The sequence below is a fragment of the Pelodiscus sinensis genome, chromosome 11 (genome assembly GCF_052426305.1).
Source record: "Pelodiscus sinensis isolate ZL-2025 chromosome 11, ASM5242630v1, whole genome shotgun sequence".
NCBI classification, from domain to species: Eukaryota; Metazoa; Chordata; order Testudines; family Trionychidae; genus Pelodiscus; species Pelodiscus sinensis.
The window spans coordinates 26,559,811-26,572,398 of NC_143062.1; the positions used below are offsets into that span (position 1 = coordinate 26,559,811).

Consider the following 12,588-nt stretch of genomic DNA (forward strand, 5'->3'; position numbering starts at 1 on the left):
ATTGATTTTATCCATCTTGCTCTCAAACTAAACTCCGTGATTATGCAGAGGCTTGCATTGGCTTACCTACAGTGGTTAAATGTTGAAAGTTAAACTGGTATATCTTCCCCCTGTTAAACAAGCCCTCAATATCAGGAATATCTCACCTGGGTCCCCTGGTTTTGAGGGGGGGGGGCGGAAGTCTTGGATGGATATTGCAAGCTCCTATGTCATCAGGAATAGGATTGTTAAATCTTTTAGCAAATGCCTTCTCCAAAATGTTGATGAAAAGAATTGAACAGGTGAACTTTCAAGGGATTTTTATGTAAACTATTGAGCTGAATTTCTAATGAGAAATTTCTGCTTTTATCACTTGGCAAACTTGTTTGATTCTCCCTACTGATTTCCAGAAACATCTGGCTGCAGGAGCTGGCCTCTGAAGATTTTTCTGTCCTTCCTAAAACTGATCTTTTCAGGACTTTAAAATCCTGAAAGCTTGTTACTCTCCCAAACTTAAGTTGACACACCCACACCCCTCTTCCTCTCCCGCCCACCCCCTGTTCTTTGCTTAATGATTACTGGTCACCTTTTGCCTGGAGCTTATAGCAAGGTGAGAGATGTTTATTTACAGGAGACCATCCATGCCCATTTGAATTGCTATACAACTTTTGCTTCTGCTAATCACTCTTTTGGACCTCTTCATTTTTGTTTTCTCTCACTCTTTTTTCCTAGACCAGAGTCTGTCCTGACTAGAGCCTACATTTGTATCTAAAGTAGCATTCTGTTGTAGTAGTCCATGGCTGGCTGTCATACAGAATGCAAAGTGATTGCTTGTTACAGTATAGTCTTGATGTGGCAGAGGTCCTATAATGCCAAACTTATGAGTGTTGGACATAAGACTTGAGAGGCAGGTGTTCTGCACTCCTCTTGCCTACTTCCTAAACATCTCCATCTTCTCACTTTTTTCCATTTTGTTATGGCCCTTCTGGACTACTGTTCAAATGATCTGGGATAAAAGGGCTGGAAAAAAATAGACGGGCGCCATGATTTAAAAACCAAAGTTAGATAAAAGGCAGTACTACGACAAGAGGTGAGGGCAGGTCTGCCTGGGAATGGATTCTTGTAGTATAAGAAGGGAGAGGCTTAAAGCTTGCTGCTTATGGCTCTGCTGCTGAACGGTGAGGTTGAAGCAATTGATTTCTCTGAACTTAAATTTTACAGCCAACACCAGTAAGGTTTCTTAAAATGGGCAGCTGTAGACTAAGTGTTAAGCAGCCTGTACCTTACCCAAAAAACTGCATAGAAACAATTCTGTATTATTTCTGGGCTCTAACTACAACTCTGCATGGATGGATGCCCTTGATTTATAGGGAATGAGTTTGTCATGCTGAACCATTTATCAGAGAGGGGCGGAATAAAATGCATGAGTAGTTGCAGGGTGTCATAAAACGTAGCCTGTGAAGGCAAGACTATGTAGAGCTAGTGAAATCAAGCTACAGGCAATTCCACATGGGTAACATGTAGGTAAATGCTGTGCTCCTGTGGATGTAAGTGTAAAGCAGCAGAGTGCAAGTCCCTGCTTATGTAGCCATATTGGCTGTTACAGTTGTGAAGCTCTCTTTTAAGGTAATGGGGAAAGGGTATTACCCTCCCCTTATGAGGGGCTGCTAGCTGAGCCTTTTATGCAGATAATCTTATGCTTACTATGACTTGTATCCTGGGGTGGGTTATGTGGCTGCTATGGGAAGGGAGTAGGGGAATGAATCTAGGCCAGTTTTAATTTATTCCCAGGTGTACAAGCTGTGCTTAGAAGCTGCTGGCATACAACTTGCTAACTGGTGCACACCAAAAAAATATGCCTAGTTGAAAAAGCTGAGTGGCTGGTTGCTGCATTACCTAGCAGGCAGGTAAAGCCCAAGCTGACTACTTTAAGGCGAATGTGAAAAGTCTGCTGTACCATCCTTTGTTTTTACAGGGTGGGGGAGGGGGTAAATGCAGCTTTGCTGGGCCCTTTATCTCAGATTTTTGGTATGGATAAGGGGGAGGGGAGAGAATTTGTGTGGGATTATTTGCAGATAGGAGGGGGGACAGCTTGGATACTAGCAACAGGGGCATCCCTTTCACTAATTCTCTAATGCCACAGAACCAAGAGACCCTGCCCACTTCTTTCATCCTCCTTGAGGTGTTTCCTCTCCCCTACCCTCAATTACTTTCACTGGGTAGGGGCAGGGGCTTTGTGTGAGTGATAGTAATGTAAAATCCACTTGAACTGGCAAAATGGACAGGGTCTGCTCCAGCCTGGCTAAAGCTGGCCCTGTGGAACTGGAGTAATCCCCTGCTTGTGATTGGGGAGGGGGGGGGGAGGGGGAGAGAAGCTGCTCCTGTCCCTACTGGTAAACATCATGGCTACGTCTACACTGGCCCCTTTTTCCAGAAGGGGCATGTTAATTTCAGAGATCGTAATAGGGAAATGCGCGGGGGATTTAAATATCCCCCGCGGCATTTAAATAAAAATGTCCGCCGCTTTTTTCCGGCTTTCAGAAAAGAGCGTCTACACTGGCCCCGATCCTCCAGAAAAAGCGCCCTTTTCCGGAGGATCTTATTCCTACTTTGAGGTAGGAATAAGTTCCTCCGGAAAAGGGTGCTTTTTCCGGAGGATCGGGGCCAGGTAGATGCTCTTTTCCGGCTTTTCTAAAAGCCGGAAAAAAGCGGCGGACATTTTTATTTAAATGCCGCGGGGGATATTTAAATCCCCCGCGCATTTCCCTATTACGATCGCTGAAATTAACATGCCCCTTCCGGAAAAGGGGCCAGTGTAGACTGCGTCTACACTGGCATGATTTTCTGAAAAGTTTTCCATGAAAAGCATTTTTGGAAAAGCGTGTCTAGATTGGCAGGATGCTATTCCGCAAAAAAGCACTTTTTGGCCATGGACGCTTTTCCGCAATCTAGAAGTGCTTTTCCGCAAAAAAGCCCCGATCGCCATTTTCACGATTGGGGCTTTTTTGCGGAAAACAGTACTTTTCTACACTGGCACTTTTGCCCAAACAGGAGCAGCATAGTATTTCCGGAAAAGCACTGACAATCTTACATGAGATCATCAGTGCTTTTCCAGAAATTCAAGCGGCCAGTGTAGACAGTTGGCAAGTTTTTTTCCGGAAAAAGGGCTGATTTTCCAGAAAAACTTACCAGTCTAGACACAGCCCACCTGTTACCCTCCACCCACAAGGACTGTCCAAGGTGGAGCCAGAAACAAAGGGTGGGCCGGTGGGTGCAGGGGGGCTTAAAATGTGGGCTGAGGGGTAGGGCTGGGGTTGAGTAAAGGATGGGCTGTGGGAGGGAGTTTAGGGGTGAGGGAATGAAAATGTTGGGGGGGGGCAGTTGGAGTGCAGGCAGGGATTCAAACCATATTGGCAGGGCCACACTTACTGCTGGCAGCTCCCAGAAGTGTTGGTAGGTACCATTCCCATGGGCTGTAGTTCCTGCCAATGGGAGCTGAGAAGGTGGGTGTGGGGGGGTAGGCAGGGAGCCTGTCACTACTGCCACTTAAGACTTATAGTAGCCCTTTCAGCAGTGCTGACAAGAGCTGCTATAGTCCCTTTGATTGGGCATTCTCGTCAAAAGCCAGCTGCTGGGGGAGGGAGAAATATCTTCTTAAAACATATTTTCTGTAGCAGGTTGGCATGTGGTGCAAGGAAGTGCTAGCCTGCATGGTACCATACCAGCAGGAGCTTATATCCACCAGCAGCTTTGCCAGAGACTCGTGTGGGCTTCTGAGGCTTTATAGCACACAACTGGGATGTGGGGGTAGATTAGAGACCAAGAGTGAATAAGGGAGGGTGTATTCTCTCCCCTCCCCCTGCAGGAACGAAGCTTAGCTGGGTTTTTAATAGTTATTTCAAAACTAGGTCTAGGTCTAGTGTGCTGCCCGCTGTTGCTCTTGCTCACTTCCTGGGCCTGTTGGATGAGCATAACCTAATACCTTGCTCATGCCCTCCCTGACAAGTCTAAGTGAGAGGAGCATGGGTGAAGAGAGGTTTGTGTGGACACAAGCATCCCAAGGTGCTTACAAGCCCCCGGGAAGACTTGCCCCTCTAGTTCTGAATTTCTCTGGTGCTCACGCCTTCCCTGCTCCTTCAAGTATTTACTGAAGAGGTGCTACCTCCCCCCGCAGGGGTAGTGCCTAGACACCACTCGCCAGAGGCTGCTTTTCCCTTAGGCACCAGCACCCTCCTCGGCACGGAGCAGGAGACTGCTGCCAGCTGCTCCCACCCATGCAGCAGGCCCACTCCCCGAGCATCACGCATCTGCACTGGACACACTCATCCCCCACCTACGAAGCGGTACAAGCCCCGCTCAACACACGTGCCTTCCCCAGCGCCGGTTCCCGGCCCGCTAAGCAGCGGTACAATCCCGCCCGCTAAATGCCTAGAGCCCCATTTCCTCCCCCGCGAAGCAGCGGCGCGCTCCCAGCGCTCTTCTCTCTCCCCCCCCCCATGCGTATATTCCTCAGCGCCCCCGTCCCCACCCCCGGGCTAAGAACTGGTAGACTGCCCAGACTGCGCCAAGCAGCGACCCACGCACACCCCAGCACGCCCTCCTGCCCAGCTAAGCAGCCCCGCACCTCGAGCACGCGCGCACCTCCCCACCCCGCGCACACACAAAAAAGGTTCAAAGGTTTAAACAATTTATTGACCAACCCAAAAAAAAAAGGCCATTGACTCTGAATCCTGCCCACGCGGTACACGCGCTGCGGGGCAGCACCGGGCATACCCCACCCTCCCCGCGCCGCGCACATCCAACGTCATCCCGCAAGACTGCGACAGCCGCGCAGCGAGGGCTGCGGCTAACGACGTTTGGTCCCGCACACAGACCCTCCCAGGCACCGCCCGCATGCCGCCCTGTGGCTCCCCGCACGGGGAGTGTTGCCCTTTTAAGAGGTACCCAGCCGCCACGGTAACGAACTGGCGCCCGAGCGTTTCCATGGCGCCAGGGCGAGAACCAATAGAGGGCGTCGTCACTGTTCGAAAAATTCTAAAGTAGGCAACAATAAAAAAAAGCCGCTACAGAGCACCGGGGCCGGGACCTCTGGGACCCACGTGGCACTGTCGCCTGGCGGGAGTGGAGCAGGGACAATGCAAGCGAAAAGGCTTTTGAAAAACAAACTCATCTGGGAATGGGGCGGGACAAATACAGGGCTGCGACTGGGGCGAACAGAAACCTTAGCGGGTGGGCTGCCCAAATAAAAAAAAAAACCAAGGGTGGATTGCGAGGCTGGCGCAGCCTAAACCGCGTTTCCCTGCCCGCGGCGACGGCTACAGAGCGAAGGGGCAGCAATACAAAGCGGATAACCTGGGTCTGTCCTTAGAGCAGTCTGTCTTGGGGCTCAAAGCCCTTGATGGATAGGGAGCTGGGGGGGCGAAGGGTGGGGAAATGGTCTCTCTCCTGCCCCAGCGTGGTGGGGCGATGGGGGCGCCCTGCCCCCCTCATGCCTTCCTGCTCTTGAGCGCCTTGGGCTTTGCAGACTTCTTGACCTTTTTGCCCCCAGAAGAAGCGGCTTTCTTGGTAGCCTTCTTAGCTTTGCCCTTGTCTTTCCTGGCGGCTCCACTGCTGGCTCCTTTCTTGTGCGATTTCTTCTCGGGTTTCTTGCTCTTGGAGGCCGGTTTCTTCTCCGCCCTCCGAGAGGTGGAGGCCGTAGCCTTCTTGTGGGATTTCTGGGAGCTGCTGCTAGAGCTGCTATCGCTGCCCCCTTCCAGCTTTTTCCTGTTGAGCTTGAAGGAGCCGTTGGCGCCGGTGCCCTTGACCTGGAGCAGGGTGTCGTTCTGCACCAGCGCCTTGATGGAGTATTTCAGGTAGGTCCGCCCGTTCTGCTGGTCGAACCAGGCCACCTTCTTGGCCTCATTGTAGATCTTGGCCAGAGAAGAGCCGTTGCGCTCGCCCAGTTTCCGGATCGTCTCTACCACCAGCTGACTGTATTTGCCTGGCTGGTTCTTCTTCTTGTTGTTCTTCTTCTTTTTGGAAGGAGACAAGGACGATCCTCCACCCTTCGCCTTTCTGGCGCCACCTTTCTTCTCTGGGGCCAGGGGCGCTTCCTCCGCCTCAGTCAGAGGCAGGTCGGCTTCTTCCAGCTCCACCGACATGCTGCTCTGGACTGCGCAGACTGCAAAGAAAGAGATCGATACCGCAATAAATCGGTGCACGGACTCACGCCCGCCGGTTGGAGGTGTCCCGGACTGACTGGCGGCCGGCGGCGTCAATCAGGAAAGCGGCACCAGGCGCTGCTCGCTCCGTTCCTGCTCAGAGATGCAATCCGCCTGCCTGCCTGGGCGGGCTGCGAGGCAGCCCTTTATATGCACAATGAGCGGACCACGTTGAGAACAACAACAGCCTGGGCCAGGGCCAGCTCCAACTTGTGCTTCTTGAAGCCCCTTTGAGGGGCTCTAGCTCCCAGGCCCGACCCCTCAAAGTCGAGGCGGCCCCACAGAACCCTGCTCCGGACGGTGCCTTACCTAGCTGCCCTGCAGCCGGGGCTCTCTGGGCCCGAGAAAGGTCCCCGAGAGGCGATTTAAAGGGCGCACCCTATGCTGGGGAGAGACAGAGGAGGGGGGCGCCCCGAATAGGGGTGTCTAGGCCTCCCAGGGGGACTTACTCGGCAGCACCACCTCATAGGCCGGGTAGCAAAGAGGGGGGTCTTGGGCTGGGGCCCCTCTGCGGGAGGCGGGGTTCCCCGGCGGCTGTGCTGGCCTGGGGATAATTTGTTGTAACTAACACACTGGACGCCCTCACGTGGTCGGCAGCAGCAGCACTGAGCAGACGAGATGCTTCCAGGGGGGTCCCCGCCCGATATGGAGGGGCCGAGGTTCTGAGAAGCGGGGGTGTTCGCGACCTGGACTCCCCTTCTACGGGACCCCCACCCAACGGTTGAGCGGCGGCACCTACTTTGTGCCTGGGGTGGTTCGATTTCGCATCCCCCCACTCGCAGGCGCCGCTTGTGCCTGTATAAAATACAAGGGGTCGGCGAAGCAGGAGCCCCCAATTACCGCTATAGGGTGGGGCGGGGGAGCAGGCTGCGGACCGGCAGACGGGGGACGTCCCAGATAATCTCATGACAAGGGGCCGTATCTTTGGGCGCTTGCGGATCGAGGGGGAGCTGTCTGGCGTGTCGCCTTGTCCCCGTCCTGCCCCGCACACCCACAGCATGCCCCTCGCACGGGTGTCTGTGCACTGCTGCGCCATGCCTGCCCCCTCCCGGGTACGGAGCGTGTCCGCAGGCTCCCCTAGGGCGGGATACTGCAGGAAAGCTCGCGCCCCACTTGTCGGGGGGGGGGGGCGGCGGCTGGATTGCCCCCATCATTTTCCATTCTAGAATTGAATCACCATTCAGCCCCCGCCTTCCCCTACCAACAATCTTCTAAGAAGCAAACACTTGCGGGGGAGGTGAGAGCCCCTTTGTGTCAGGCGTGGGGCGGGGATGGCGGGCGGGCGGGCACTGTCCACATCTCCCCGCCAGACCGCTGCGTCTGGGTTACCCAGGGAGGGGACCCGATTCTGGGGAGCGGGGCACTGACCCACCCTGTGTGTCCAGCAGGAGCCACCCTTCCCCCGGGGGGGGGGGCGGGCCCTGGACCCATCTCCGCTGGGGGGGGGGACCCCGAAGGAGGGTCGGGGTGATAATAGAGCCTTGAGCCATGTACGGGCAGAACCTCACTGGCACTGTCCGCCGTCTGCCCCCAGTCAGGGGCGTGTGTGCAGCGGGGCGGCGGCTCATGGCGGGCTGCCTCCCCCACCCCCACGCTTGGGGGTGAACCAGCTGGGCAGGGAACGCTGCGCTGACCTGCGGCCCGGAGGGGCGGGGCGATGCCCCCCACGCCACGGGAAGGGCGCAGTGGAGGGTCCGCGCTCAGGGCGCTGATTGCCCGGACCGCTCGCTCCGCCGCCCCTACAGGTGGGCGGCGGGGGCGCGATTGGGCTACAACGGCAGCGGCGCAGAGCGTGTGCGGGGAAAGCGGCGACTCCCGGGCCTCGCTGCAGCTGCCAATTCGGGGAGACCTGCGGGAACCTGCCCGCTCCGCTTCATGTCCAGCCCCTCGGGGCCAAGGAGCCCTGCTCCCCCCCCCCCCTCCTCGGCTGCAATCTGGGGCCCTGTGGGAGCGAGGAGCAGGCTCCCCCGCCCGCCCTAAATCCCCACAGTCACGCCGGAGGCGGGGCAAACTCTGAGAAGCCTTGCAGGCTCCCCCCCCCCCATCGCCGTCTGCCCCATCTACCCCCTCTACTCCGTCCCTTTCCAGAGCACCCACCCAAACCACCTCATTCCGCCGCCCCCCCACTCTCTTTACCCGCCACCCCCTTTCCATCTGCGCTACCACCTCTCCCCCCTTTCCCCTTCCTCCCACTCCGTGATGCTTCCCCTCCACTACTCCCCATAATGCCTCCCTGCCCCACCCATTGCCCTCTCACCATCGTCTTTTCCACCCCGTTTGCCCTCTCCACGCCCACCATCTCCCTTTCAGCTGTCTGCCCCACCAGGTCCCCATCTCATCTCCCCGTCACCTCTCCCACTCCCTTCTACCCCCTCCCCAACGGCCCTGCGCGCCCATCTGCCCCACCACTGATCTCGGCTCTCTTCTGTCTCCTCACTGCCTCCCCTTTGCTCTGCTCTCCTTTGCCCATAGAAACACTCCTTTTCATCCAACCCTTCTTTCCTCTGGCTCCTATTGCACTTTCTCTCCTTCTCTTTCCATAGTAAAGTCTAATTCTCTGATGGACTCAGCTGTCTCAGGGGGTTGAGCTCTTGCCTTTGTTCTCTCTATGACTGAATTTAGCACATGGATGCTCAGATGATGCCCTATTAGACATAAACTGGCACTGTCCCAAAAGTGAAACAGGAAGAGCAGCCAGGACAAACACCAGCCCCTGCTGACCTCCATACCTCCTCCCCTTGCTTGTCTCCAGCTACAGCTACGTTTTGTTGAGCCCTGCATCCCACAACATCTTAGGACGCAATGGATCTGTGTTTGGGGCCAGTCAGTGAGTTTGTTTCAGCGCTAAGAGCCCTCCCCTCTCCCCCAGGGGGCAGGGTCCTTTTATGCCTCATCTCAGACATGGCTGAAGAAATAAGGGGCAAATGTAAACTAGTGGAAAATGTCCCTGGCTTCACTAACTACATTCTCTTAGTCATTCAATCAGTGCAGGATCTTTGCCTTTACCAAACCTAATGTATTAAGCCTGGTTGCATCCCTGGGAACTGGTGAGCATCAGGAAAGCTCTTGTACAGCCAGTTCCATCCCATAAGTTTATCTAGCTCTGCGGTTCCCAAACTTTTCCGGCTGGGGACCCATTTTGACAATTCAGGAAGACTTGGTGACCCAGGGCAATTAAAAAAAATGTGTGAATAGCTCCTGGGGAGACACCCTTTTGAAATGTAATGACAACCCATATTTGGGTCCTGACCCATGGGCTGGGAAACCCTGATCTAGCTAAGTCATATCCTACTGAAAATTACAGGGTCACCACACACAGGCCAACATTTCAAAGCAGCCATTAATTTTGGAGTGCTTTGACGTCTAGGCACTCTACTTGCACCTAAGAGCACATAGACTCCAATTGGAGTCCTCTATGAACAGAAACCTCCGTGCCTCTAAACCTCTGTGCCTCAATTTCTGTTTGTACAGTAGGGATTAAAAATAGTTTATTGATGGCTAAAGTCCTACATACAAGGGAGGAAGCATGGATAGCATATGGAGCTGGGATTCAGACCATCTCCATGATTGGTTTGTTGGGTGAACTTGGTCAGGTAACTTACTGCCTCTTGCCTTAGCATCCCTACATGGGGTAAAATGTAAACCACTTGAAAATCTACTCATGAAAACTGCTATGTAGACATTAAATATTAGTATTGCATGCTTGTGACATACTTTGACCAGACCAATAGCGAAAATAATATTAATAACTGCGCTCCAATTACCAATATGTCAGCAAATCCATAGTAAAAACTCACATGTTCATCTGGGACCTTGACAGCCTATGTTGCATTAGGCTCACAGAGCAAATCTCAATCCTCATAGCAAATGTGGGAGAAATGATCTTTTCAGTCACCTATGACCCAACCTTTCACTCCTGATAATCCAGAGGGAGGTCACATCCCAGACATTTGACATGGCTATTTTCAATTTCGCCCTCTGTGCTACTGCATGCACTCAGCTTTTGTAGTCACTGTCTCCAAGCCTGCGTCCACTGAAGTACCTGGGCACTGTAGCGTGTAGGATTGGGTGCATTATTTGTGAGCGTGACACGGTTCTACTGAGAACAGCACTGTTAAGCTTTGCATATATGAAGAGTGCTTCTTTCTGAGGCTAGGAACATAAGCTGTGAGGTACCAAGACACTGCAATTTCCCTTCCCATATTTTAGTGCTACCTCTGGCTCAACTTCCTGAGCTATCAATCCATTTCCTTTATGTATGGTGAAACTGCATATTAGTATACGCTCCTTTGCCATAGCCCAGCAGAGATGAAGCCACTTAAAAATGGGCATGTGCCAAAACCACAATAATCAGCTGAAGGCAGCACAGCTGTTTCCTACGCACATACTAAGACCGCTCTGCTGGGCAGCATACCAAGTCTCTCAACTACCTTTTGAAAAAGCTTTTCTTTCCCACTTTCTAGCTGGGAATCAATCAGTAAATCCAGAGCCCACTTCACTGTCCTCAAACAGCAGTTAAAGCAGATGCTCAGTAACAATGGAATCGACTATGGGGAAATCTTAGCAAGTGTGTTTGGATTTGCCCTTAATCATGGGGTTAGCCAAATGAAGAAACAGCCCCAGGCACCTGGCTGAACAGCATTTATCATCATGTTATCTAGCTATACCCTGTACTGGTTAAAGGACAGGGTGGCAAAAAAGGATGGTCATGGCCATAGCAGCAAGGTCAGGGAAGAAAAAGGGGGCACACCAATGCTGCTGTGCTTTACATAGCAAGCATGCTGTATGGGCAATAGTTCTGACATGGGAGCCAGAACTGAAATGATTAGCAGAACCTGGCTTAGTTTATCCACGCTGAATCAACAATAATAAATAAGCCAAGGCCTAAAGAGAAGAATGATGGTTTTTGCAGCTTAGGCTTTAGACTGGGCCTCAAGAGATCTGGGTTTGTTCCTGCTGAGCTGCTGATGGTGGCAGGAGCCTCTGGGCCCTTTTAAATTACCTGGAGGTGGCAGGGGAGGTAGGGGGAGAACCTGGCCCTGAACTTTGCTGGAGCAGCTCCCCCAACCAGGCATATTCCTGGAGCCCATAACTTGCTGCCTCTGGCTATTTTTCAGGTGAGTACCCCATCCCCTGGGCAATGGAATAGGCCGGTATGTGTCTGTCAGTAGCTCTACAGTTGATGGTGTTCCACTTTAAATAAATGATTCATTAAATAGTAATTGGGCCAGAGGAAGAGTGCGATTTCCTCCATAGTTCAGCCCACTCACTGGAGAGAGGGGGAGAGCCATTTTTATCAGGTAGCGGGGGAATTTGAATGTGTGTGCATGGCCCACATTGCATGCGAGTAGCCTAATCACAGAGACAGAAGGTCTAAGCCCAGCCTACTCCCCCTGCCATTTTGTGTGGAGTGGGGGGGAGGGGCTGGAACACTGTACAGTGCGGCCTGCTGAGAGCTATTGAACTGAACTGTAAACTATGGAAACCACTTCAAGCCAGAGGTGCAGCAGCATCCCCAGCACCTCTATTGCCAGCAGCTATGAACCAGAGTGTGTGCGTGGGGGAGGGCTCACTCATTCTTGCAACACATACTAAGCTACCTAAATCTTCTGATGCCAAAAGAGCAGTTCCCAGCTGTGATTCACAAACAAAATCAGGCACTCCCTGCCCCCCTTCCCCCCCCCCCCGATTTGATTTAAGGGCAGAAGACTGAGACCCACAGAGTTGAGGACACACCCTTCTTTTCAGCAGCTCCTTATGGCTAACAGGCTGCCTTGTTTAGCATGCTGGTTGTCTGGCTCACATTTTAAGATGCTTGTTTCCTCCCACACGTTGTTTAAAGAACCCCGGTGTCTATAACTTAGGGTTTGTGGATCCCATTATTGTTCCAATGATTTGCTAAGTGCCTAAAAGTTAGGCATGGCCATACTTAACAGTATTTAACTATGTCATTTGGTGGATCTGAACCTTAACACCTCTCTATGCTTCGGTTTATCCCCATCACAGCCTGCTTGTCTATTGAAATTGGTAGGTCTTTGGGGCAGGGACTGTCTTTATCTATCAAGTGTGTGAGAGCAGTGCCTAACACAACAAGGCTCTGATCTCAGCTAGGGCATCTTGGCTGGCTGGGGGGGAAGTAGCTTAAAAAATGGAGTCAGCTGAAGCACAGGCGTCATACCAAAGAAAAGGAGCAAGAATAGCTAATTGGGAAGGGTTAGCTGGAAGAACTGCAAAAAGCTGCAGCCTAATAAAGCTAGTCACACACGAGTCCATCAGACAGAACCCAGACATAGAGTCTGAATCCCATAGACATGGCAATAGGATGCTGCCTGCAAGAAAAGTCCACAGTTCTGGAGCACAGGGCTTTTTTTGAGCCAGCTACTTCGCCAAGTGGCTGACCCTTTCCTGT

The 12,588-nt window shown here is 52.8% G+C and overlaps 1 protein-coding gene across 1 annotated transcript; it reads right to left on the minus strand.

Moving 5' to 3' along the window:
- Positions 1-4,649: 4,649 nt before the first annotated feature.
- Positions 4,650-6,318, minus strand: H1-10 (H1.10 linker histone). The gene has a single exon (XM_006130879.5). It carries the CDS (start codon positions 6,117-6,119, stop codon positions 5,466-5,468), a length of 654 nt encoding a protein of 217 aa, XP_006130941.1. The 5' UTR covers positions 6,120-6,318; the 3' UTR covers positions 4,650-5,465.
- Positions 6,319-12,588: the final 6,270 nt, after the last annotated feature.

What these genes read in the sequence shown, in the direction of transcription:
- H1-10 (XM_006130879.5), bottom strand. Translation starts at nt 6,119, where the DNA reads ATGTCGGTGGAGCTGGAAGAAGCCGACCTGCCTCTGACTGAGGCGGAG.